The sequence below is a fragment of the Salvelinus fontinalis genome, chromosome 18 (genome assembly GCF_029448725.1).
Source record: "Salvelinus fontinalis isolate EN_2023a chromosome 18, ASM2944872v1, whole genome shotgun sequence".
In the NCBI taxonomy this organism is placed as follows: Eukaryota; Metazoa; Chordata; class Actinopteri; order Salmoniformes; family Salmonidae; genus Salvelinus; species Salvelinus fontinalis.
Window position 1 is genome coordinate 50681678 of NC_074682.1, and position 27026 is coordinate 50708703.

Sequence of the window (27026 nt, forward strand, 5' to 3'; positions counted from 1 at the left end):
TTATTTCACTAAAGTAATATGTAGTAATGCAACAACTATGGCATAATGTACAGGTATGTCATATTTTCCAAGAGATGGCTCTTGGGAACCTTTAGGGGGTTCAAAGCCCAAAACATGGGATGTCAGCAGACCAGTCAGCATCTTGAAGAGAACCTAAAAAGTACAGCTACGGTATGGTAGTTTATTAGAAATGCAAACAACATACATGGTTTGACACATTTTACTGGGAACAAATATGATTCAGCGCATCTGTATGCTTGTTCCAATGGAGAAACATTGATAATCTACTCAGAGAAGACTAGGAAGATTAATGAATGAATTCAGCACAGACAGTATTTACATTCTCCTTATTCTTGCCCATAGGAATCACATTGAGAAAAACATTCATGGCATTACAAATGTTCTACAGACAATAAATTACCATAAGGGTAAACAGGGATAAATACATGTATTCATACTCATACTTTATGTAAAAAGTCTATGAACTGATTTAAGAATAAACATTTTTATGATTTAAGTGTCAAAAGTGTCATGCAAAATAAATTCCAAACATACAATCTGCTCTTACTAGGAAAAAATAAAATAAAAAGAATTATAAAAATAAACTCAAGGAGTAATTTTGCTGGTTACACCGTATCCATTACTGATGCAATCATACACAAGTCTACTTTTAGATTCAAGATAGATTTTTTTCTTCTTTTAATAACACTTTGGTTTAGATTAAAACAATTTCTATGTGATAAACTGTATAATACATAAACATATCTTAAAATTATGTTAAATGAACTCAAATAAAAAAACAGTAGACAACATTCAATAGTTTTTTTTTTCTTTCATCAGAGCTCAATACAATTGTGTAACAGAGAAAAATATCAATTCATACCAATTTTCTGTACAATATCTACAATTTGTTTTGCTGGTGACAGAAACATACTAGGATCAGGGTATGTGACTGGTGCTCAATGCTCAAATGACAAAGAACGAATTGCTAGAGTTTGTATCCAGGTTCTGGGGCGCGATGCCAGACTTACTGTAGTACGTATTATGTTCAAAGAGCAAGATGACCACCATACATTTTCAACAGCATAAACAGATCTTTGTCTTATCCTACAGCCTTATGCCTGCAATCATTGTAGTTCTCTATAAAAAACCTCACTACTAAGTATATACAAATGGGGCAAAGGCAAGTGATGCTATCTAGAAGAAACTATGTCTAAGCTCATTGTACAAAGCATTCGGGCTATAGATGAGAGCATATGCTGAGATGACAGTCAGTGCCTGATAATCATAGTTTACAAGGACAGAGACACATTTTTCATACGATGGAGGAATTGTACAATAACATTTGTCTTTCATCTTGTTTTTTTATACATTAATTCTCTCCCCTCGATGACTGAGGCCGAAGTGAGGCTCTTGGTTGGGGTTGCGTCCCAAAGGGCAATCTAGTCCCTATGTAGGGCACTTCTTTTGACCAGAGCCCAAAATTGGGGCACTACAGAGGGTATAGAGTGCCATGTCGGACGCAAGGCATCATGACCTTATGTTTTGCCTTTTCAATTTTACATTCATTGTGCTGCCCAGTGATGCGTTCTAATCTCATACTGGTGTAAACATTTACAAAAAATACAATTGAGATTGGAGGGATTAAAAACAACGTAACTAATCTATTTTTCTATGCCATACTACAATGTGAAAACACCACAACCAAGGTTTAACACAATCTACATTTTTTCTATGTTTAAAGAGGGTATAATTTTACATCAGATATAATTTCATTTAGTGCTTTTCTTTATTTTAAAAGAGGTGGGTTAGGGCTCTAAGGGAAGGGACACATTTTGCTCAACAAGCCAGTTCAACTCCTTTCGTAGTTGTTACTTTGGACTTACATATAGCGCAGGGGGAAAATAAGAATAATTCAGCTGTTGTTCGAGCCAATGGTTTACAAAATATTGCCATTTTAAGATGTATTAAAGGCCTGTATTTTGCGTGTATCGGGAAACCGGTTAACAATTTGATGAGCTTTCTTCAACCGCAGATATGGAAACGGTGCATGGACTTGGACAGGGCCAATATGGAACTACTACTCTGGTATTTCTGACCTGCATAACAGTAGTCCACAATGCAATGCAGCAATATAAAGGCCTGAATCTCTCTCGTTCAGTACTCTAACTTACTGCTGGCTGTCTGTCGTATGTACAAGGGTTGCCTCTAAACTGTTTGTCGGCTTAAGGGGGTTAGAAACATAGCTGCCTTATTACCCAACGACACCTCCATCCTGTACCTATTAAGGATTAGAAGGGATTTGGACAAACAAAATTTAAGTCTTTAAAAATACACATTTTTCAATTCCACACATCAAAACTGACAGCCAAGTCCCGCTGCTTGGGAGCAGATCACTAACCGTGCGTTCCAAATAGCAGCCTATTCCCAGGGTGCCATTTGAGACAAACAGTACTTCAAAAAGGCCAATGAACAATGACTAGAATTAACCAATAATTACTGACGACGACAGCATCAATGATAGAAAAAAGGAATCCTAGTAAACCACAACCACTAGCTACATTGATAAAAAGCAACAAGCGTTACTACAGTAAATTACGACCAGAATTATAAAAACCTAGTAGAACTAATATTAAATAGTTGAGAAAGTAAACTGATTTTAAGGGAGGCCCTCCTTCGTAGTCCACTCATTTGGTCAAAAGACCAAACCCCCCCCCCCCCCCCCCCCCCCCACTCAGCACCATTTGTGGTCTACCCCCACCACTAAACGCTCCCTATCCTCACCTACGTCCCCCACCCTGCTTTTAAACGCTGGCTGTTTCGGGAGGTGGTGTAGTCTTTTCCACAGGATTACTACTACTGCTGTTGTCCTGGCGAGCGGGTGATGTGTTCAAACTGGCTGATCGTTCGGGTGCCGTTTTGGAGGCAATAGAGTCTTTGTCGCCTGACCCCCCTGCACTGGCCGGGGAGAGCGTAGTGGGAGCGGAGGAGGGACCTGGGGAGCCCAAGGCTCGCCTGGAGACCTGGTAGGCTGCCAGCAGCTCCTGGATGCGCTCCGGTGTGGGCTCCCACTTGGCAAAGCCGGCGGCATTCTGCAGGAAGATGACCACCGTGCCGTGGACGGCCTTGTAGTACATCTCCTCCCTGAGAGAGACAGCGAGAGAGAGCCATTGAAACTCCCTTCATACAAATCAAAATGCAGCTACGCTTGTGTCCTCTTTACAGTACATCTGGGAGTGTAATTTTCCCAAGTGAAAACACAAAGCACATTACACTTGTTGGTCCTTTATGTCAAATATTGTGCGCTATAGCTTGGAAAATAAACAAAACGTGACTCTGGGTGACTAAAAGAGAAAGAGAAATTAAATTAAGTCTGCTTCATGTTTTTTTTTTCTTCCCCTTCTTCCATGCCATGAGTATCACTATAACGGTGATGTGACAACCCTAGTCAGAACAATGGACCCTGCGCTGTTGGACACACTCACTTCTTGCAGATGTGCTGCGAGCCGCTGCGGTACTCATGCTCGAAGGCGGGCACCGACATCTGGTGGCGGAGGAAGGCGCTGGTCTCCATGCGGTGGAGGGCCGGGGTCAGCGGATCTCGCCACTCCGGGACGAAGATGATGAAGGACAGAGGCTCGCTGGACTTCTCCAGCAGTTTCTATAGGACACAGTACATTTGTTAAATACAAACTCTCCCAGGAATTCAAAAGTGAACAGTTCAGTTGAAAGTTAAGCTGGAGTTAAATGGTGCTAATTGTTCCCCCTGTTCATGTTGGATTTTTGTCCTGCAGATTTTCTCCTAATACATTCAGTGGGATCTACACAGCACGTGGTATATGGACTCATACCACTTTTGAAGTATAAACACATCGAACAGACTTTGAATGAGGGGTGAATCATCACTTTAAATGCGTTTAACAAGCAATGAGTAAATTACTAAGGAGGAGCACCTCAAAGTGTGTCACCATGGCATCCATGAACTCCTCACTGAAGGGAGGGTTGGCCTCAAAGGACCCACTGGCTGGTGAGAAGTTCAGAAAGGGCCTGGGAGGCAAAGAACATTTTAGAACAGGCTCAAACTAGAAAACCATAGAAGAACAAAAACTAAAAGTACACGGACCATGTCTGGGTGGTCTCGGTTTAGTTGTGATGGGGTAGACCAGTGTTTCTCACATTGAAACTAGCATTGTAAAATAGGCAAGAGTCCCTGGTCCAGAGGTTGAGAAACAATGGGATAGAGAACATATAATATGTATTCTTTGGGATGAGAAGCAAATATTTTTTTCTGTTTTTTTGTGATTCTAAACCTACCCCCTGGATCCGAAAAAGCCATCTGTGTCGGGGAAGGCAGAGCAGAACTGCTTGAAGTAGGAGTTGAGTGGCGAGGCGAAACACTCAAAGGTCACCCCGAACTGCTTGTTGAGGGCCTCAAAGACGGGAACAGGGAGAGCCCCCTGTAAGCCCGTCCCCTCATTCACCCCGGCACCAAACATCACCTGCACGACAAATAGTGACATCAGCACAATAAAAGATGACATCAGCACAACAAATGTCAAGACGTAGCCAGACAGAAGAGATGGCGAGAAAGAGTAACGGGACAGTGGTTGTCATCACGAAATGGAGGGAAAGTGGACTATAAGAACATCGCCTCCCAACAGATGGCTTCATACTTTGGCAGTGAAGAGATTGAATAAAATATATAGAAAGCGCAGTGAGTCAAAAAGGCAGGGGTAGAAGGAGTGATGGGGGAGGTGAAGTAAGGGGTGAGGGGGAGGTGAAGTAAGGGGTGATGGGGGAGGTGAAGGGGTGACGGGGTAGGTGAAGTAAGGGGTGACGGGGTAGGTGAAGTAAGGGGTGAGGGGGAGGTGAAGTAAGGGGTGACGGAGGTGAGGAGATCAACGGCAGGGGTCTAACCCCTAATTTACCAGGTATCTCTTGATAAGGCACCACACTCGTGACAGGAACTTCTCGAACCTGGGATCGTCGATGGAGCTGTATCGGTATAATAGCTCCTGAAAGAAAGCATGGTGTGGATAGAGAGGAGAGTCATTTAGCAGAGGGCACGCCATGTGCCAGAAGGCAATGCTAGTCAATTATATCCACCAGGATTACATCCTGGCAGTTTCTCAAACAAGAGAGCAATTAATCTCTCTGGTCATGTAGGACTTCTGATTGCATGCATTACAAACACTCAGTGGTACTGTGCTAGTATCAACGCTCAACCAATGACACCCCAGTGCACCTGCAAACACTGAATGTACAAAACATTAAGAATACCATATTGAGTTGACCCCCTTATCCCCTCAGAACAGCCTCAATTCATGGACTCTACAAGGTGTCGAAAGCTTTCCACGGGGATGCTGGCCCATGTTGACTCCAATGCTTCCCACAGTTGTGTCAAGTTGGCTGGATGTCCATTGGGTGGTGGACCATTCTTGATTCACACAGGAAACTGTTTAGCGTGAAAAAACCAACAGCGCTGCAATTCTTGACACAAACCGGTGCGCCTGGCACCTACCCCGTTCAAAGGCAGTGAAATCTTTAGTCTTGCCCATTCACCCTCTGAATGGCAACAATACACAATCCATGTCTCAACTGCCTGAAGGCTTAAAAATCCTTCTTTAACCTGTCTCCTCTTCATCTACACTGATTGAAATGGATTTAACAGGTGACATCAATAAGGGATCATAGCTTTCACCTGGATTCACCTGGTCAGTCTATGTCATGGAAAGAGCAGGTGTTCATAATGTTTGGTACACTCAGTGTATATTTGTACTTTTAATAATATACACATTATCGCTGCTACAACATTACTCACTAGCTTGGTGAAGTAGCTGCGGTTGACCTTGACCATCTCTCCCTTGTAGCGCAGGCAGGCGATGTCGTTCTCAAAGTGCAGCTCCACGCGCGGCTGAGCCGGCGAGGGCAAGGCCAGCCGAATGGGGTAGCAGTATACCAGCCTGTCCTGCACATCTGCTGCCTCTGGGTCTGGGAGAGAGGGAGGGAATGAGGGATAACAGTAAAGCAAAAATAAGTTAAAAAAACAGTAAGTTGGTAGTAAGAAAAACCACAACACAACCAGTCCATCATGGATATTGAACAGCCTAAATTCAGAGTAAAACCACAATATCAACAACATACTTTAAAATTATTATTTTTTTTAAATAAGTTGCTAAATTAGTTGGGCGCAAAGATACTGAATGATTAGAAAGGACATCGGCATTCAGAGTCAATCCATTTCTATGGTTGTGCACCAATGTAACCAATGTGGTCCCGTATGAGTCAGATGGTAAAGCATGGTGCAGAGTGCGAGGCGATTTAGCACGTCTCACCCGGCATGTTGCAGTCCTTCAGCAACGTCTGGTGGGCCTGGTGAATGCGTCGCACGTACTCTGCTGAGATGTGGTAGATCTTCGTACAGATCCCCTCCACAGAGTCTTTAGCCACTGCTGCTACGTGGGGACCGCACTGTTTACGCAAGTGCTCCAGACGATCCTGAGGGGGAGGATTTGTTTTGGGATCCGTTTTTTAAACATTATACATGTCAGTGTACATTCCGTTGAAGTGAAATGTATACAGCCATGGATTATTTTGTTGTTGCCACATATACACTGCTCAAAAAAATAAAGGGAACACTTAAATAACACAATGTAACTCCAAGTCAATCACACTTCTGTGAAATCAAACTGTCCACTTAGAAAGCAACACTGATTGACAATAAATTTCACATGCTGTTGTGCAAATGGAATAGACAAAAGGTGGAAATTATAGGCAATTAGCAAGACACCCCCCAAAACAGGAGTGATTCTGCAGGTGGTGACCACAGACCACTTCTCAGTTCCTATGCTTCCTGGCGGATGTTTTGGTCACTTTTGAATGCTGGCAGTGCTCTCACTCTAGTGGTAGCATGAGACGGAGTCTACAACCCACACAAGTGGCTCAGGTAGTGCAGTTCATCCAGGATGCGAACTGTGGCAAAAAGGTTTGCTGTGTCTGTCAGCGTAGTGTCCAGAGCATGCAGGCCCTACCAGGAGACAGGCCAGTACATCAGGAGACGTGGAGGAGGCCGTAGGAGGGCAACAACCCAGCAGCAGGACCGGTACCTCCGCCTTAGTGCAAGGAGGTGCACTGCCAGAGCCCTGCAAAATGACCTCCAGCAGGCCACAAATGTGCATGTGTCAGCATATGGTCTCACAAGGGGTCTGAGGATCTCATCTCGGTACCTAATGGCAGTCAGGCTACCTCTGGCGAGCACATGGAGGGCTGTGCGGCCCCACAAAGAAATGCCACCCCACACCATGACTGACCCATCGCCAAACCGGTCATGCTGGAGGATGTTGCAGGCAGCAGAACGTTCTCCACGGTGTCTCCAGACTCTGTCACATGTGCTCATGTGCTCAGTGTGAATCTGCTTTCATCTGTGAAGAGCACAGGGCGCCAGTGGCGAATTTGCCAATCTTGGTGTTCTCTGGCAAATGCCAAACGTCCTGCACGGTGTTGGGCTGTAAGCACAACCCCCAACTGTGGACGTCGGGCCCTCATACCACCCTCATTGAGTCTGTTTCTGACCGTTTGAGCAGACACATGCACATTTGTGGCCTGCTGGAGGTTGTTTTGCAGGGCGCTGGCAGTGCACCTCCTTGCACAAAGGCGGAGGTAGCGGTCCTGCTGCTGGGTTGTTGCCCTCCTATGGCCTCCTCCACGTCTCCTGATGTACTGGCCTGTCTCCTGGTAGCGCCTGCATGCTCTGGACACTACGCTGACAGACACAACAAACCTTTTTGCCACAGTTCGCATTGATGTGCCATCCTGGATGAACTGCACTACCTGAGCCACTTGTGTGGGTTGTAGACTCCGTCTCATGCTACCACTAGAGTGAGAGCACTGCCAGCATTCAAAAGTGACCAAAACATCAGCCAGGAAGCATAGGAACTGAGAAGTGGTCTGTGGTCACCACCTGCAGAATCACTCCTGTTTTGGGGGGTGTCTTGCTAATTGCCTATAATTTCCACCTTTTGTCTATTCCAATTGCACAACAGCATGTGAAATGTATTGTCAATCAGTGTTGCTTCCTAAGTGGACAGTTTGATTTCACAGAAGTGTGATTGACTTGGAGTTACATTGTGTTATTTAAGTGTTCCCTTTATTTTTTTGAGCAGTGTACATACAGTACACCACACTTCTAAACCACACACACCATGTAGTCCTCTTTACTGGCCGAGTGGTCCCTCCGTAACCAGTTCATGGTGTCCTCTGCATTCCATTTCACAACCTTTCGGCTGTCTGGTGAGGCATTTCTACCAGGACATAAGATACACCAGTCAGCTAAGACAAAGCATTTCAAAGCAAAGTGCCGTTCAACTAGCCAAATCAAGCTCCCACACACATGCTATGTTCAACAAGCCCAATCAAGCTTTCTTTTCTTTCCAGTAAGACAGTTGGGGAAAGAGAACGGACTGGTTTTGGTTTTGGATCTGAAGCCATGGGTTTCTGATTCAAGTTTATCAGTGGATGCACATATAAATGTGTGATGGCGAGACATGGTGTTGCTTTTTATGTTACGATCTGGATCTTGCCGTCAAAGCGGTGGTGTTAAAAAATGCTGAGTCATCACTTGAGTTATAGAACGTACTATATATATATATATAGGTATTAGTAGCTGGAATTCTTTGAGAGCTTCTCTGACTTCATACTTGGAACGATTTCAAAGAATATCAGGTCATATAAAAATGGAATTTGGCCAACTAACTCTAGTGTGCCAGAAACACCTACCTCGAGTCAATCATTTTCTTGGCAGCTTCGGCGTATTTGAATAAGAGCTTTCGGGCCTCCTCTTTGTATTTGATGCGGGACAACCTGGTGTAAGAAATGACAGAACATGTGGTCAATAAAACAAATTGTTGAAAGGAGCCGCTATTGTCCAAATTAACCATAAAATGGGGTGAATTGTTAAGACGGCATTTCATTGTGTTGACAATTCACATACTAAAATGTAAATCAGACAATAGTGCAAAAAGTAAACACATTATTTTTGACAATATATCGTATAATTTGACAATATCGCAATATTATTTTTGCACTAGTTGGCATTACCTGCACCAAAACTCAGTATTTTTCATTCATAGCTTGTTCTCTTTTTTTTTTCTTTTTTTTTTTTTTTAAATAGGGAGACAATTTGGTTTCAACACTTTTATTTCCATGACTGATCAAAACTTGTTTTCTCATGTTTTTTTTATTAGTTTTTTTTTTATCCCCTTTTCTCCCCAATTTTTCGTGGTATCCAATCGCTAGTAATTACTATCTTGTCTCATCGCTACAACTCCTGTACGGGCTCGGGAGAGACGAAGGTCAAAAGCCATGCGTCCTCCGAAGCACAACCCAACCAAGCCGCACTGCTTCTTTAACACAGCGCGCCTCCAACCCGGAAGCCAGCCGCACCAATGTGTCGGAGGAAACACCGTGCACCTGGCCCCCTTGGTTAGCGCGCACTGCGGCCAGCCCGCCACAGGAGTCGCTGGAGCGCGATGAGACAAGGAAATCCCTACAGGCCAAACCCTCCCTAACCCGGACGACGCTAGCCCAATTGTGCGTCGCCCCACGGACCTCCCGGTCGCGGCCGGCTGCGACAGAGCCTGGGGGCGAACCCAGAGACTCTGGTGGCGCAGTTAGCACTGCGATGCAGTGCCCTAGACCACTGCGCCACCCGGGAGGCCTCTCATGGTTCTTTTGACCCTCTGCAGCAGACATTTGGTGAAAAATGTGTTTGGAACATCGAATCACAATAAATATTGTATCGGCATCAAAGTATTTAGAAAATATCGTATCGTCCCTGGCAACTCCCAGCTCTATCAGACAACATAATTCACAATGAAGACCTGAACGGAATCTAGCCATACCAACCACAGTGAATCAAGTCCATCCCAGGGTAGACTAGAATTGGTATCTAGAGATACGACCTCGGATCAAAAAGTACATTTTAAATCTTTTGAATCCTTTGATGGTTTGCGTGTCTTATGGGTGGGGTTTGCAGTCGTTGGGACTATTCCATGAGCTCCTTTACACCAAGCATGATCAATCAAGCAAATATTTAACCCTAGGACTAATACAGATTCTCTTTCCCACTGACCTGATGGGGATGTCGTTCATGACCTCTCGGAACATGGACGGGGAGATGATGGGGTCACACTCGCTGGGCAGTAGGGGGTCTGGCCCTTTGTCCAGCACCTTGCGCTCCAGCAGCCAGCGGTTGAAGGACTCCCGCGGGGGCTCGATACCTATTAGATAAGGGGAAAATCAATGATCATCAAGGTCAGCCGAGAATAGGAACCCCTGGGTTGTGTTCACTAGGGCATGCTTTAGGGACAACATTTGAATCCATTTCATAATGAAAAATTAGAAAAGCAACACCTGGGGCCGGGGTTGCACAAGTTGGGCGGAAGGGGAAAAAGTCTTAAATGCTAGGACGGGCGTAGCTACGACCGACTTCAGGATCAGAATTTACACCTGTTGCATTAACAGTAAGACTAATCGTAGCTAAGTCCGGCATCAGCAATGCGCCTTCATGAGATTTAATGCTTCATAAGGATGGTTGCTAGGCAGCGCCCGTTAATCGGCTATTACCATTCTCGTGGCAGTTCTAAACATTGCGAGGCATTTCGCGTCACCCACCACCACCACCACCACATCTGGATGGAATCAATCAATAATTACTGTGGGAATTGATATCACTGAACAATGAAAATATTGGAAATAAGTAGGCTAGAAAATGTTAGCCAAATTGAGGTGAGTGTTCATGATCTTCGGTCAGAACATTTTACTAGCATGTTAGTTAGCTATGTAGCCTAGTATAACAGGTGGGTTATTTTGCTCTTCACCCTCTTAGTAGCCTAGGCTGTATCACGACTAAAAGCCCTTGACTTGTCTGACAATCAACGTGATTTTGTTGACTGAATCTCCGTCTGTATACTTGGTTATTTGATCTCTGCCTGGGCAAACAAGTGGTGGCAGCTCATATTTTTGTTTGCCAATATCTGATCTGACACAATCAACATGCTATGTAGCATAGATCAAGTGTATTATATTGTTATTGACTCACGTATAGGTAACTCGAAAAGCCCAGAGGTTATGAAATATGAAAACTAGGCTCACATCCTTTTGAAAATATAGTTAGCTATTTTCTGCATCATGAAAGAAGATCATCCCAATTTAACATCCTACCCGCTCCCTACTAGATGTAAAAATCGAGTCCCAATTTAACACCCTACCCGCTACTAGGTGTAAGAATCGAGTCCCAAATTAACACCCTACCCCTGCTCCCTACTAGGTGTAAAGTCTAGTCCCAATTTAAGACCCTACGCCTGCTCACTCAAATCTACACCCAGGTGTAGCAACAAGTCAAATGTTTAGGACCGGCATAGAGCGCATTTTACATTGGACGTAGAGTTACGACCAACTGGTGCAACCGGCCCCTGAGTTGTGTTCACTAGGGCATGCATTAGGGAAAATATTTGAATCCATTTCATAATGGAGAATAAGTGTTGCTTATACGAAAAGTTCAGCTAGTCCCTCGCCGCTTCAGTCCGTGGTCTTCCGTTCGGTGCCTAATGAACATGACCCTGGGCTAGAGTGAAAACCTGCCCACCCTGCTGCACTCCAGTAGCAGGGGTGGATGAGTGACCACAATGGCTTAGAAAATATTGAGCAGTGTAGAAAGAAAAAAAAGTGACAAAAAAGTGAAGAGTCAGCACTGTTTCAGACATGCACTTAATGCTGATCTAGAAAGTAAACGTCTAGCTGCCTAATGGGGATGCACCTCGAAAAGTAAGACTTTATGGTAACAAAAGCTAGAAATAAAAAGTTAAAAAAATAAAAAATGTTTGACTTGACACAATTGCAGTTGCATGGGTAATGTACCTTCTCGTTGGTAGCACAGCTCGTGGTAGTGCTGCCGTAGCTTGGTGGTGAGCTGGGCACGTTGGAGCTCCATCTCCGGGTGGGGCGGTAGATGGTTGGCAGGGGGTCTCTCTCTGATCACTGCGTTCGTTTGAACATCCAGGTCCCAGTATATTCTACCACAGGATCAATATAACTGGTTATTTCAACTTGACAGAACTGTATTAGCTACGGTGCTACATAAAATCCAAAACAAGACAAAGGAGACCCGCCTGCCCTGTATATTGCAGAGATCACACGATTGTGAACTGTGGGTGCACTATAGGCTATACAAATTAGGGATGTGTACATTTCCCTTTCAAGACGATTCAATACGTATCTAGATACATGGGCTCTGATACGATACAGGAACGGTACAATTTAGTTTGAAGCGATTCGGTTTGATTGGAGAACGAATCAGTGCGAGTCGTTTCAACGCATAAACATAATAATTTTCAAAATGTAAATCTGCTGTTGATGGAACTCACGAGCTGACTTCTGTCTGAGCCGACATCTGTCTGTCCGTGTGTGTGAATGACACGTCTATGGTGTATACTATGTAGTCACCTCATCTGAGTCATAAGGGAGACTAGGCAACTACCACTATCAGATTAGGGCAATGTAGCCTGTTTTTTTTGTTTCCCCCCTTTGGTTCTGAAATCACCATTGGCCACTAATGAACTTGTCATTTTTGTCAATTGTGTTTGAGCTTGTAATGTATCAACATTTATCATTTACAAAACAGCTATGACATAGCCAATGAATATATAGCATAACTTTGGATTTCAACACATCTCAAAACCGAATGGTTTTGACCATTTAGAGAGCTTATTTTTTCCCTCATTCAACCTTTTCACTCCGGACGCTTTATCTGGACATGGTTCGTCAACACCTTCAACAACCGAAGCTAAGTAGTAACATTAACATGATGTCTTCTAATTGCAGTCGCTGTACTCATAATATACAGGAGAACGATCGCCTTACGGCGAAAATAGCTGTTCTGCAAGCCCAGCTTCAGACGCAATCGTTAGGCAAGGGTATTTTCAGTGTAGGAAAGGAAGAAACAGCGTCTGTGCCACCAGTAAGTACAGATAGTAACGTTAGTATAAATCCCCCCGCACAGTCCCCGCAGCCGGACAACTTTCTCATGGCTTCTGGAGGGAAATGCTGTAGGAATGCTCAACCGGTGTCGCTCATTCAGCCGACAGAAACTTTCAACCGGTTTTCCCCATTATGTAGCGAGTCGGAGTCTGAGTCTGAGTCTTCTCTTGTCTCTACTCCTCCCGTTACGGGGTCTGAGACGCCGAAGGCTCCCACCGTTAGCTCTGACAAATTGAAAACCCTAGTCATTGGCGACTCCATTACCCGCAGTATTAGACTTAAAACGAATCACCCAGCGATCATACACTGTTTACCAGGGGGCAGGGCTACCGACGTTAAGGCTAATCTTAAGATGGTGCTGGCTAAAGCTAAATCTGGCGAGTGTAGAGAGTATAGAGATATTGTTATCCACGTCGGCACCAACGATGTTAGGATGAAACAGTCAGAGGTCACCAAGTGCAACATAGCTTCAGCGTGTAAATCAGCTAGAAAGATGTGTCGGCATCGAGTAATTGTCTCTGGCCCCCTCCCAGTTAGGGGGAGTGACGAGCTCTACAGCAGAGTCTCAGCACTCAATCGCTGGTTGAAAACTGTTTTCTGCCCCTCCCAAAAGATAGAATTTGTAGATAATTGGCCCTCTTTCTGGGACTCACCCACAAACAGGACCAAGCCTGACCTGCTAAGGAGTGACGGACTCCATCCTACCTGGAGGGGTGCTCTCATCTTATCTACCAACATAGATAGGGCTCTAACTCCTTTAGCCCCACAATGAAATAGGGTGCAGGCCAGGCAGCAGGCTGTTAGCCAACCTGCCAGCTTAGTGGAGTCTGCCAATAGCACAGTCAGTGTAGTCAGCTCAGCCATACCCATTGAGACTGTGTCTGTGCCTCGACCTAGGTTGGGCAAAACTAAACATGGCGGTGTTCGCCTTAGCAATCTTATTAGGATAAAGACCTCCTCCATTCCTGACATTATTGAAAGAGATCGTGATACCTCACATCTCAAAATAGGGTTACTTAATGTTAGATCCCTCACTTCAAAGGCAGTCATAGTCAATGAACTAATCACGGATCATAATCTTGATGTGATTGGCCTGACTGAAACATGGCTTAAGCCTGATGAATTTACTGTGTTAAATGAGGCCTCACCTCCTGGTTACACTAGTGACCATATCCCCCGTGCATCCCGCAAAGGCGGAGGTGTTGCTAACATCTACAATAGCAAATTTCAATTTACAAAAAAAAAAATGGCGTTTTCGTCTTTTGAGCTTCTAGTCATGAAATCTATGCAGCCTACTCAATCACTTTTTATAGCTACTGTTTACAGGCCTCCTGGGCCATATACAGCGTTCCTCTCTGAGTTTCCTGAATTCCTATCAGACCTTGTAGTCATAGCAGATCATATTCTAATTTTTGGTGATTTTAATATTCACATGGAGAAGTCCACAGACCCACTCCAAAAGTCTTTCGGAGCCATCATCGACTCAGTGGGTTTTGTCCAACATGTCTCTGGACCTACTCACTGCCACAGTCATACTCTGGACCTAGTTTTGTCCCATGGAATAAATGTTGTAGATCTTAATGTTTTTCCACATAATCCTGGACTATCGGACCACCATTTTATTACGTTTGCAATCGCAACAAATAATCTGCTCAGACCCCAACCAAGGAGCATCAAAAGTCGTGCTATAAATTCTCAGACAACACAAAAATTCCTTGATGCCCTTCCAGACTCCTTCTGCCTACCCAAGGACGTCAGAGGACAAAAATCAGTTAACCACTTAACTGAGGAACTCAATTTAACCTTGCGCAATACCCTAGATGCAGTTGCACCCCTAAAAACGAAAAACATTTGTCATAAGAAACTAGCTCCCTGGTATACAGAAAATACCCGAGCTTTGAAGCAAGCTTCCAGGAAATTGGAACGGAAATGGCGCCACACAAAACTGGAAGTCTTCCGACTAGCTTGGAAAGACAGTACCGTGCAGTACCGAAGAGCCCTCACTGCTGCTCGATCATCCTACTTTTCCAACTTAATCGAGGAAAATAAGAACAATCCAAAATTTCTTTTTGATACTGTTGCAAAGCTAACTAAAAAGCAGCATTCCCCAAGAGAGGATGGCTTTCACTTCAGCAGTAATAAATTCATGAACTTCTTTGAGGAAAAGATCATGACCATTAGAAAGCAAATTACGGACTCCTCTTTGAATCTGCGTATTCCTCCAGGGCTTAGCTGTCCTGGATCTGCACAGCTCTGCGAGGGCCTGGGATCGGGAGAGACACTTAAGTGTTTTAGTACTATATCTCTTGACACAATGATGAAAATAATCATGGCCTCTAAACCTTCAAGCTGCATACTGGATCCTATTCCTACTAAACTGCTGAAGGAGCTGCTTCCTGTGCTTGGCCCTCCTATGTTGAACATAATAAACAGCTCTCTATCCACCGGATGTGTACCAAACTCACTAAAAGTGGCAGTGATAAAGCCTCTCTTGAAAAAGCCAAACCTTGACCCGGAAAATATAAAAAACTATCGGCCTATATCGAATCTTCCATTCCTCTCAAAAATTTTAGAAAAAGCTGTTGCGCAGCAACTCACTGCCTTTCTGAAGACAAACAATGTATACGAAATGCTTCAGTCTGGTTTTAGACCCCATCATAGCACTGAGACTGCACTTGTGAAGGTGGTAAATGACCTTTTAATGGCGTCAGACCGAGGCTCTGCATCTGTCCTCGTGCTACTAGACCTTAGTGCTGCCTTTGACACCATCGATCACCACATTCTTTTGGAGAGACTGGAAACCCAAATTGGTCTACACGGACAAGTTCTGGCCTGGTTTAGATCTTACCTGTCGGAAAGATATCAGTTTGTCTCTGTGAATGGTCTGTCCTCTGACAAATCAACTGTACATTTCGGTGTTCCTCAAGGTTCCGTTTTAGGACCACTATTGTTTTCACTATATATTTTACCTCTTGGGGATGTTATTCGAAAACATAATGTTAACTTTCACTGCTATGCGGATGACACACAGCTGTACATTTCAATGAAACATGGTGGAGCCCCAAAATTGCCCTCGCTAGAAGCCTGTGTTTCAGACATAAGGAAGTGGATGGCTGAAAACTTTCTACTTTTAAACTCGGACAAAACAGAGATGCTTGTTCTAGGTCCCAAGAAACAAAGAGATCTTCTGTTAAATCTGACAATTCATCTTGATGGTTGTAAAGTCGTCTCAAATAAAACTGTGAAGAACCTCGGCGTTACTCTTGACCCTGATCTCTCTTTTGACGAACATATCAAGACTGTTTCAAGGACAGCTTTTTTCCATCTACGTAACATTGCAAAAATCAGAAATTTTCTGTCCAAAAATGATGCAGAAAAATTAATCCATGCATTTGTTACTTCTAGGTTAGACTACTGCAATGCTCTACTTTCCGGCTACCCGGATAAAGCACTAAATAAACTTCAGTTAGTGCTAAATACGGCTGCTAGAATCCTGACTAGAACCAAGAAATTTGATCATATTACTCCAGTGCTAGCTTCCCTACACTGGCTTCCCGTTAAGGCAAGGGCTGATTTCAAGGTTTTACTGTTAACCTTTAAAGCGTTACATGGGCTTGCTCCTACCTATCTTTCCGAGTTGGTCCTGCCGTACATACCTACACGTACGCTACGGTCACAAGACGCAGGCCTCCTAATTGTCCCTAAAATTTCTAAGCAAACAGCTGGAGGCAGGGCTTTCTCCTATAGATCTCCATTTTTATGGAACAGTCTGCCTACCCATGTGAGAGACGCAGACTCAGTCTCAACCTTTAAGTCTTTACTGAAGACTTATCTCTTCAGTAGGTCATATGATTGAGTGTAGTCTGGCCCAGGAGTGTGAAGGTGAACGGAAAGGCTCTGGAGCAACGAACCGCCCTTGCTGTCTCTCCAGGGCCGGTTCCCCTCTCTCCACTGGGATTCTCTGCCTCTAACCCTGTTACTGGGGCTGAGTCACTGGCTTGCTGGTGCTCTTTCATGCCGTCCCTAGGAGGGGTGCGTCACTTGAGTGGGTTGAGTTACTGACGTGAACTTCCTGTCTGGGTTGGCGCCCCCCCTTGGTTGTGCTGTGATGGAGACCTTTGTGGGCTATACTCGGCCTTGTCTCAGGATTGTAAGTTGGTGGTTGAGGATATCCCTCTAGTGGTGTGGGGGCTGTGCTTTGGCAGAGTGGGTGGGGTTATATCCTTCCTGTTTGGCCCTGTCCGGGGGTTTCTTCGGATGGGGCCACAGTGTCTCCTGACCGCTCCTGTCTCAGCCTCCAGTATTTATGCTGCAGTAGTTTATGTGTCGGGGGGCTAGGGTCAGTTGGTTATACCTGGAATACTTCTCCTGTCTTATCCAGTGTCCTGTGTGAATTTAAGTATGCTCTCTCTAATTCTCTCGTTCTCTCTTTCTCTCTGAGAACCTGAGCCCTAGGACCATACGTCAGGACTACCGGGCATGCTGACACCTTGCTGTCCCCAGTCCGCCCGGCCTTGCTGTTATTCCAGTTTCAACTGTTTCTGCCTGCGGTTACGAAACCCCTACCTGTCCCAGACCTGCTGTTTTCAACTCTTAATGATCGGCTATGAAAAGCCAACTGAGATTTATTCCTGATTATTATTTGACCATGCTTGTCATTTATGAACATTTTGAAAATCTTGGCTCTCTCTAATTTTCTCCTTCTCTCTTTCTCTCGGAGGACCTGAGCCCTAGGACCATACGTCGGGACTACCGGCCGTGGTGACTCCTTGCTGCCCCCAGTCCGCCTGGCCTTGCTGCTATTCCAGTTTCAACTCTTCTGCCTGCGGTTATGGAACCCCTACCTGTCCCAGACCTGCTGTTTTCAACTCTTAATGATCGGCTATGAAAAGCCAACTGAGATTTATTCCTGATTATTATTTGACCATGCTTGTCATTTATGAACATTTTGAAAATCTTGGCTCTCTCTAATTTTCTCCTTCTCTCTTTCTTTCTCTCGGAGGACCTGGGCCCTAGGACCATGCATCGGGACTGCCGCCCGTGGTGACTCCTTGCTGTCCCCAGTCCGCCTGGCCTTGCTGCTATTCCAGTTTCAGCTGTTCTGCCTGCGGTTATGGAACCGCCACCTGTCCCAGATCTGTTGTTTTTCAACTCTTAATGATCAGCTATGAAAAGCCAACTGAAAATTATTCATGATTATTATTTGACCATGCTTGTCACTTATGAACATTTTTGAACATCTTGGCATAGTTCTGTTATAATCTCCACCCGGCACAGCCAGAAGAGGACTGGCCACCCCTCATAGCCTGGTTCCTCTCTAGGTTTCTTCCTAGGTTTTGGCCTTTCTAGGGAGTTTTTCCTAGCCACCGTGCTTCTACACCTGCATTCTAGCTGTTTGGGGTTTTAGGCTGGGTTTCTGTACAGCACTTCGAGATATTATCTGATGTACGAAGGGCTATATAAAATAAAATTGATTGATTGATTGATTGATATTTTCTCCCCCCGCTTTGGCCATGCAGTATGCCTCGCAAAAGTGATTCCTCGTAATGAAATGATCAACTTTACCCTGTATATCAAAACATCACACTGATTGTTGGGCTCCCGAGTGGTGCAGCAGTCTAAGGCACTGCATCTCAGTGCTAGAGGAGTCACTACAGGCACTGGTTCAATAACAGGCTGCATCACAACCGGACGGGAGTTGTGAGTTGTGATTGGGAGTCCCATAGGGCGGCGCACAATTGGTCCAGTGTCGTTAGGGCTTGGCCGGGGTAGGCCGTCATTGTAAATAAGAAATTGTTCTTAACTGACTAGCCTAGTTAAATAAAGGTTAAATACAAAATAAATTGTTTAAAGCAAAACTTACAAAACTATTGCTGATCGTGAACCTGAACAATCAAAATATAATCTATTGTTTCCGGTAGCTTACTTTTATTCCGGTAACACACACATTTTCAACAGCGCATAGATAATAACCTAGCAAATTACATAGGTCTTTACTCAACTAATGAAGCCTAATATCGAGCAAGCCATTGTAGCATTTTAATGCTTATGGTGCCGCGCTGATGTGCAAGATCAGGAAGAGGCTACCCACCATATGGGTGGGCACAGTGCGCAGTTTGACGAGGCTACTGATATTCCCTAGGGTTGTTCGGCACGCAAAATGACTTGTACATCAATGACTGTCAACACAGTTACATGCTTAGTTCGACACTGAACGAGAGGAAGCATCAGTTGTCACAGTAGATTAGGTATTTTCGGAATGAAGAAAGTAATATGAGCAAAACATTTTAGTGAATCAGCGGTTTGTAAAATTTGAATACTTTTTATGACCAACGCATGCTACATTTGGATCAGTTTGGGGTCCACGGACCGATGTAGTCGTATTTTAAACATGTGAATCTGGACCAATGCATATAGGTGAATTGTTACATCCCTAATACAAATATTTACAGACATGAGCAGATCAACATATGTTACAGCAGGACCCCCACTGCAACGCATTTCGACCAAAAAGGTCTTCCTCAGGCAGTGTCCATGAGATGCCTACATTAGAGGTTGACCGATTATGACTTTTCAACGCCAATACCGATTTTTGGAGGACCAAAAATATATATATATATATTTGTAATAATGACAATTACAACAAAACTGAATTAACAATGAACACTTCTATTTTAACTTAATATAATACATAAATAAAATCTAGTCTCAAATAAATAATGAAACCAACTTTATTTGGTTTAAATAACACAAAAATAGTGTTGGAGAAGAAAGTAAAAGTGCAATATGTGCCATGTAAAAAAGCTAATGTTTAAGTTCCTTGCTCAGAACATATGAAAGCTGGTGGTTCAATATTCCCAGTTCTTCAATATTCCCAGTTAAGAAGTTTTAGGTTGTAGTTTTTAGGAATTATGACGAGTCAACTATTTCTCAATATACCATTTGTATTTCATATACCTTTGATTATTGGATGTTCTAATAGGCACTTTAGTATTGCCAGCCTAATCTCGGGAGTTGATAGGCTTGAAGTCATAAACAGCGCTGTGTTTCAAGCATTGCTAAGAGCTGCTGGCAAACGCAGTCAAGTTTGAATGAATGCTTACGAGCCTGCTGCTGCCTACCACCGCTCAGTCAGACTGCTCTATCAAATATCAAATCATAGACTTAATTATAATAAACACAGAAATACGAGCCTTAGGTCAATAATATGGTCAAATCCGGAAACTATCATTTCGAAAACAAAATGTTTATTCTTTCAGTAAAATACGGAACCGTTCCGTATTTTATCAAACGGGTGGCAACCCCAAGTCTAAATATTACTGTTACATTGCACAACCTTCAATGTTATGGCAAATTCTGGTAAATTAGTTCACAACGAGCCAGGCGCCCCAAACTGTTGCATATACCCTGACTCTGCGTGCAATGAACCTAAAAGAAGTGACACAATTTCCCCAATTAATATTGCCTGCTAACATGAACTAAATATGCAGGTTTAAATAAATATACTTCTGTTTATTGATTTTAAGAAAGGCATTGATGTTTATGGTTAGGGTTGGTTAGGTACATTCGTGCAACGATTGTGCTTTTGTTAACCCATCACCCGTTTGGCGAAGCAAGCTGTGATTCGATGATAACTTAACAGGCACCACATTGATTTTATGCAACACAGGACAAGCTAGTTAACCTCGTAATATCATCAACCATGTGTAGTTAACTAGTGATTATGTGAAGATTCATTGTTTTTTTATAAGATAAGTTTAATGCTAGCTAGCAACTTACCTTGGTTCCTGCTGCACTCGCGTAACAGGTGGTCAACCTGCCACGCAGTTTCCTTGTGGAATGTAATGTAATCGGACATAATCAGCTTCCAAAAATGCCGATTGTTATGAAAACTTGAAATCGGCCATGCCGATTAATCGGTCGACCTCTAGTCTACATATCAATTCCAGCGATTGTGATGTGGCTGTACTCACACGCTGGGACGGTATGGGGCTGGTGCGGGTATAGAATGCTGCCCTGGCTTGTCTTCTGTGCCTGTGGTAGAGTTCCAAGGCTTAGCCCCGGGGGTAATGGGTGAGATGGGAACTATCGGGGTTGTTGGGGTTACAGGTATACCAACCTCCATCTGTCAATGACACAGTCACATATCGGATTAGACTGACAGTGGAAATATTCTAATAATAAATGTATGAAACAATCTAGAGACAACGGACTCCAGTCAATTCCAGTAAAACATGACTTTCTTCATGTCAGGCAAGACAGCACTGCGTGGTCTAATAGATAAGCTCGAAAGTGAATCACATTGGTAAAGAAGCGTGAAAATGGTCACGCTTGTATAATTTTACGGCATTGAAGGTGTAAGAAACGTGTTCTGCTCAATGACTCACCTTGGACCTCTTGAAGCTGTTAGGACCCCCCTGGGCGGCCTCCTCCGACAGGCGTCTCTTGCGCTGCCCGTTGCCCACGCCGGCGTCGCCCGTCCCCTCGGCCGGGGCAGCGTTCAAACCCAGCGGGTCAGACTAAGAAAGACAGGAACAAACAGACAAGCCGCCAAGTTTGGAGCAGAACAGGAAAATATAAAAGGAGTTTCAGCCAAGCTCCATCAAGAGACAAAAGAGAACCTGAGGTACTTGGAACAGAACTTGAGAAGGATAATTATCCCCTCTGTCCCAAATCATTTTCTTCGATGAGGTTTAACAGCGGTTGACATCGAATTATTGTTGCATTTCCGCCACCTACTAGACTAGAGTAAATCTCCCTTATACTTTGCTTGAAAAAAACAAACAAATACCCTACCATCTAACACCACACTAACAAACAAAAACAACACCCCCCTACTCCACTAATTAAATGTATTTATTCCTACCTCATGCCAACAACCTGAAAGGATGGGACACTACCACTTAACACACCCTGTAACGCTTCTGATGTCAAGTCACGCACACCCAAATACCTCTCTGCAACTGCCACCACAACCTCAATTTCTGTGACTTACGTTCCATCCCTGCAGTACAATTGATAACCATTGCTTTAAATTCTAAAAACCTAATCTCACTTAAACATAGAACACTTGTTTTTTTTATCCCTCTGTGCTGGTACAGATCTACTACTCACACCACTCATCTCCGGACCCCCCCCCCCCCCCCCCCCTATCACTCCTTCAATGGCGCCCTTTTCTTTCCCCCATTCGTTTAACGCCGACCGCCTTTTCCCTCTGACCAGCAAAAACACAAACAATTATCACAAGACCACTTCTGGTTACCCACTTCCACAGTACCCAACTCTGTTTTCATCCACCATGAAACCACAAATAGATCAGCCAAAAGGCAAGGGTCCACTTTTTCTAAAAACTTCACTCCTAATGTCACAGACTCATCTTTATCCTGACCCTCGGTGCAAGCCTCGGGCTTTGAGAACTTCACCACACCTACCACCTCCGATACATCGACCTCATTCACTTCCATTTCTCCTCCTGTCTTCAGCGCACTCTGCTTACACTTTCTACCATTCTTCTTTAACAAACCATCTCCCTTTTCCCCACCATTTTTAACCAACTCAAGCTCACCGTCGTTGTCCTCCCCCTCTCTCTCTGACCTCTTCTGCTTCTCTTATTCCCCTCCATTCCTCCTCCGTATTCCAAGTATAAGTCTCCTTATCATAATACTGCACTTCTCCTGACATACATCTTGTTCTTGTTTTCTCAAGGGACGACATTTAACCGGCTGTCACAATCTCCGACCAATCAGCACGAACCCCTCAGGGTGTAGCGCTCAACAGTACATCCCACTTTTTTTATTTTTTTAACTAGGCAAGTCAGTTAAGAACAAATTCTTTATAATGATGGCCTACCCCGGCCAAACCCGGACGACTCTGGAACAATTGTGCGCTGCCCTATGGTACTCCTAATCACAACCGGATGTCATGCAGCCTGGAAAGGAGCTGCTTCGTCTTGATGTTTTCCTTTATCAAAAGTTACAATAACGCTTTTCCATTTCAAACAAGCACGCTCTTCCAACAACCCATCTGTCACAAAACAAGCAGCTACACCCATTTTTCACTCACAATGACATCATGCTGCCCCAGGACTGGCATCTCCCACAGCGACTGATTGGTGAAGCGGTTGAACCAGTAGGGCCTGTTCTCCCGCTTGCTCCAGCATTTTGACCAGCCTGCCTGGACGAGTTCGTCTGCACAAACAGGAAAGGTGTCAGAAATGTCTAATCTATCTCCATTCAGTTGCATGTCATCATAGACAGCGCCAGCAATCTTTCCTTCATCAGCAATGATCTCAAGACTAGGTCTAATTTATACCCTACATATATACACATGAAAGAACTACAAGTAGCTCCGCAAAATGGCGTTGTGTAGCAAAACTACAGACGTTTGCAGCCCGCAATTCATAACTCAATGCGTAGGATCCCCATTTTTTGTAGTTTACTTGCATTGCCTACTTAGGGTATACATTAGGTTTTAAAATAATTGTAAGAATGCTTGGTAAGCAGAGCGGAAAGCTGAGTTATGCCATATCTATCACCAGGGCTATCTTCAGTGCTGAGACTTGGGCAGGAGTACCGGCACCTCAAATGCTTTACTGCTTCAGCTCCTGTTCCACATATAGAATATTATCTCAAAAGTATTGTGGAGCTCCTACACCTAAATGTAAACACCAGCACCCAAAATGAGTACATGCACCTATGTTAGTCCAAGTCAAGCACTGGCTATCTTACCTGGCAACTCTGGCATTGGTTTGCTGGTTGAAGGTGAGACAGGAGACCCCTGTGTGGCAGAGCCTGTGGGAGACATCACCATAGAGGTGTCCACCTTCACTGTTGCGTGATTCTCACTTGTCATCTCTCCTCATCTGTCCTGTCCTGAAAATAAAAGGCTGCATATCAGTAAAGGGGTATTCAGTTCACATTGCCAGGTAAAAATACTGTGTAAGCTACTTTTTTTAAATGACAGAACACGGTCTAAATAATTACTATTATTTTATGTGATCAAATGTAAACATGTTCCACAATCTCCAAGGTAACCAAGTGGTGATTGGACATGCTTTCCCGAAATGAAAATCAAGCAAGTTTTGATCCTCCTGGCATTTTAAAAACCAGACCCTAATGGACATTTCTACGGATACAGTCTGGTGTGAATGGTAGCCTACTACTACTACTCTTTAATTACCTAAATGATAGATTCATGCCAGAGTCGTAGTGTGTTTTGCAGTAGCAAAAATAACAGTTGCTCGCGCGACACGGTTGAACATTTAACAGTGAAACGTTAAATGAGCGCATGATTAGTCTACAGTAGCGAGCTAGAATGTGTTGTGCCTGCACAAGGTGTTATTGCCAACATAGTGCAGGCAAGATACCATAATATCTGGATAGATAGTCCCTAAGAACGACAAAGTGAAACCAGCGGTGGGGATTACACTGGTGAACATTATATTAGCTAGCTAACTAGTTAAGCTAACACGAATGTGTTACGTATGGGACATGTAGCTAGTAGCTAGCTATACGTTCTAGCTACGTGGTTCATGATTTATTTAAATGTGATTTAGATAGAACACTCCAAATTGACATCTTGGAGATGCGTTTTCTATCTTTGTCGTTGATAACACAAATGGGAAAAAGAAGGACACGCATGCGCCTGCTACACCGCCCACCCCAGTTCGAGCTGCCCGAAAACAAACACGAAGGAGGAGGGGAAAACGCTGGGTAGCTGCGCTACACAACAAAAGGCAACGGCATCATCTCGGAACCTAGGCGGGGGATACGTGGAATAAACATTTAAAATACGGTAGGATACTGTACGAAACAGGGTTAATGAGACATAAAAATGACGAGAGTTAGTAAGACTACCCGTGTATGTTGTCAAAATAGAGAATGGAGGCGTATCTGACCCCCTTATTTCAAACACATACATAATTTTGGGCGCGCACTTTGGTTAAGACAAGATGGCGCGCGCGCTCTCGAGTCATAGCCACTGCACCCCTTGCAGGCAATATTGTTTGTTTATTTCGTGCAATGACAACGCGTGCATTTTGAGTAGATAATATGATACCCCGCATATTCCACCACCTGCCCATGCCCTTGCTGTAGCGCTAAATTGGTTATTCCCCTTACCTTGTAGAGGTTTGTTGAGAACCCTGTATAGGCTTTGCTCTATTCAATCCGTACCCGCCTCCGCCTCTCCCTCCCCACCTTCTCCGCCATCTTGTATCGGGGACTCGGGCCTTGGTATTGCGCACGCGCCAGTTTAGTTGTCGTTTCAGGAAAACATTGTCATTGAGAAGTAGCCATATGTAGAAGGGCATTTGTAGGTAGGCATTACAGAAATAGTTCTTCACAACATCGCTTGTGAAAGTAATCATGCAAAAACACATTTGCAAACTCGTCGGAACTATTTAACCAGTAATAATTTCGATGGCATGTTTTGTACTGTGGCTACATTCCCCATTGATAGCCTTCAGCTACATGCTCATTAGTCTATGTATTTATTCTCATATTATTAGAATACTTTATTATGCCTGTGTGATATGTCTGTTATTTACGTATGTGAAGAATAATAAATGAACAACTTTCAACTCATGTTGCTGTTCTCTCTCTTATTACCCTCTTATTATTACTGAATGGTAAATATTATAAAAAATAATATACATGTTATAAAAATAGAAACACATTTTGGGTCTTGGGAAAGTAGAAGTTGTAGTCCTTAAAACTGGAAGTTACCTCTGATTTGTTCAGCCATTACCTATGGGGAAAGAATGGAGTTTTGGGATGAACAATGAAAATAAGGTCTGAGTTTAACACATGCTTAGGAGATCTTATGTTTTGTTTTATGGAATAATATCTGTCAGTTTATGAATTATGAAGCCTTTATGTGCTTGTTTTGATTACATAAATGATTCGATGCACAGAAAGTGACAGTAGCTGATGAAGATTATCTCATAGAACAACATTTGTATGATCTCCTAAGCCTGTGTTTACCACAGACCTTATTTTCGGCGTTTATCCAAAAACCTAACAAAAATAAAATTTTCCTACAGGCTTTGTTCAACTAATCATTGCGGAGTTACTGCCTACAAAAAGACGGCATTTCTATTTCAGAGGCTTCTAACAACCAACGCTATCTGTGCCTTGCACATGATCTCAAAAAATAGATTTTTATGATAGTTACTGTGTCTCAGGTGTGATTGGGTTGTTTGAAATGTGTAGGCATACAGAGTTACATAAACTCAGGAAAAAAAAGAATAGTCCCTTTTTCAGGACCCTATCTTTCAAAGATAATTCGTAAAAATCCAAATAACTTCACAGATATTCATTGTAAAGGGTTTAAACACTGTTTCCCATGCTTGTTCAATGAACCATAAACAATTAATGAACATGCACCTATGGAACGGTCGTTAAGACACTAACAGCTTAGGCAATTAAGGTCACAGTTATGAAAACTTAGGACACTAAAGAGGCCTTTCTACTGACTGAAAAACACCAAAAGAAAGATGCCCAGGGTCCCTGCTCATCTGCGTGAACGTGCCTTAGGCATGCTGCAAGGGGTCATGAGGACTGCAGATGTGGCCAGGGAAATAAATTGCAATGAGATGCCATTTTGACAGAGCTACAGGGAGACAGGATGGACAGCTGATCATCCTCGCAGTGGCAGAGCACGTGTAACAACACCTGCACAGGATCGGAACATCCTAACATCACACCTGCGGGACAGGTACAGGATGGCAACAACAACTGTCTGAGTTACACCAGGAACGCACAATCCCTCCATCAGTGCTCAGGCTGTCCACAATAGGCTGAGAGAGGCTGGACTGAGGGCTTGTAGGCCTGTTGTAAGGCAGGTCCTCACCAGACATCACCAGCAACAACGTCGCCTATGGGCACAAACCCACCATCGCTGGACCAGACAGGACTGGCAAAAAGTGCTCTTCATTGACGAGTCGCAGTTTTGCCTCACCAGGGGTGACGGTCGGATTCACGTTTATCGTT

At 43.8% G+C, this 27026-nt stretch overlaps 2 protein-coding genes across 4 annotated transcripts in view; one reads left to right on the forward strand and one right to left on the reverse strand.

Moving 5' to 3' along the window:
• Positions 1-2733: 2733 nt before the first annotated feature.
• On the reverse strand, positions 2734-25262 carry pcif1 (phosphorylated CTD interacting factor 1). Of its 3 annotated transcripts, none has more exons than XM_055869751.1 (16): positions 25155-25262; positions 23763-23906; positions 23098-23222; positions 21423-21554; positions 21009-21160; positions 11917-12071; positions 10130-10277; positions 8776-8859; positions 8201-8300; positions 6336-6498; positions 5822-5991; positions 4929-5015; positions 4315-4499; positions 3954-4047; positions 3486-3661; positions 2734-3144 (listed from the first exon to the last, which is right to left on the reverse strand). In XM_055869751.1, exons 2-16 carry the CDS (start codon positions 23884-23886, stop codon positions 2805-2807), a joined length of 2235 nt encoding a protein of 744 aa, XP_055725726.1. In that variant the 5' UTR covers positions 23887-23906; positions 25155-25262; the 3' UTR covers positions 2734-2804. The 3 variants fall into 3 exon arrangements, with proteins under 3 accessions (XP_055725726.1, XP_055725728.1, XP_055725729.1); XM_055869753.1 differs by having other exon boundaries at positions 23763-23920; positions 25155-25260; XM_055869754.1 differs by lacking the exon at positions 25155-25262 and adding an exon at positions 24214-24300.
• Positions 24748-27026, forward strand: part of pltp (phospholipid transfer protein) — a 30043-nt gene continuing 27764 nt past the window's right edge. The window contains exon 1 of the mRNA XM_055869760.1: positions 24748-24828. The gene's annotated coding sequence lies outside the window, so the exon portion shown is untranslated. The remainder of the gene's footprint in view (positions 24829-27026) is intronic.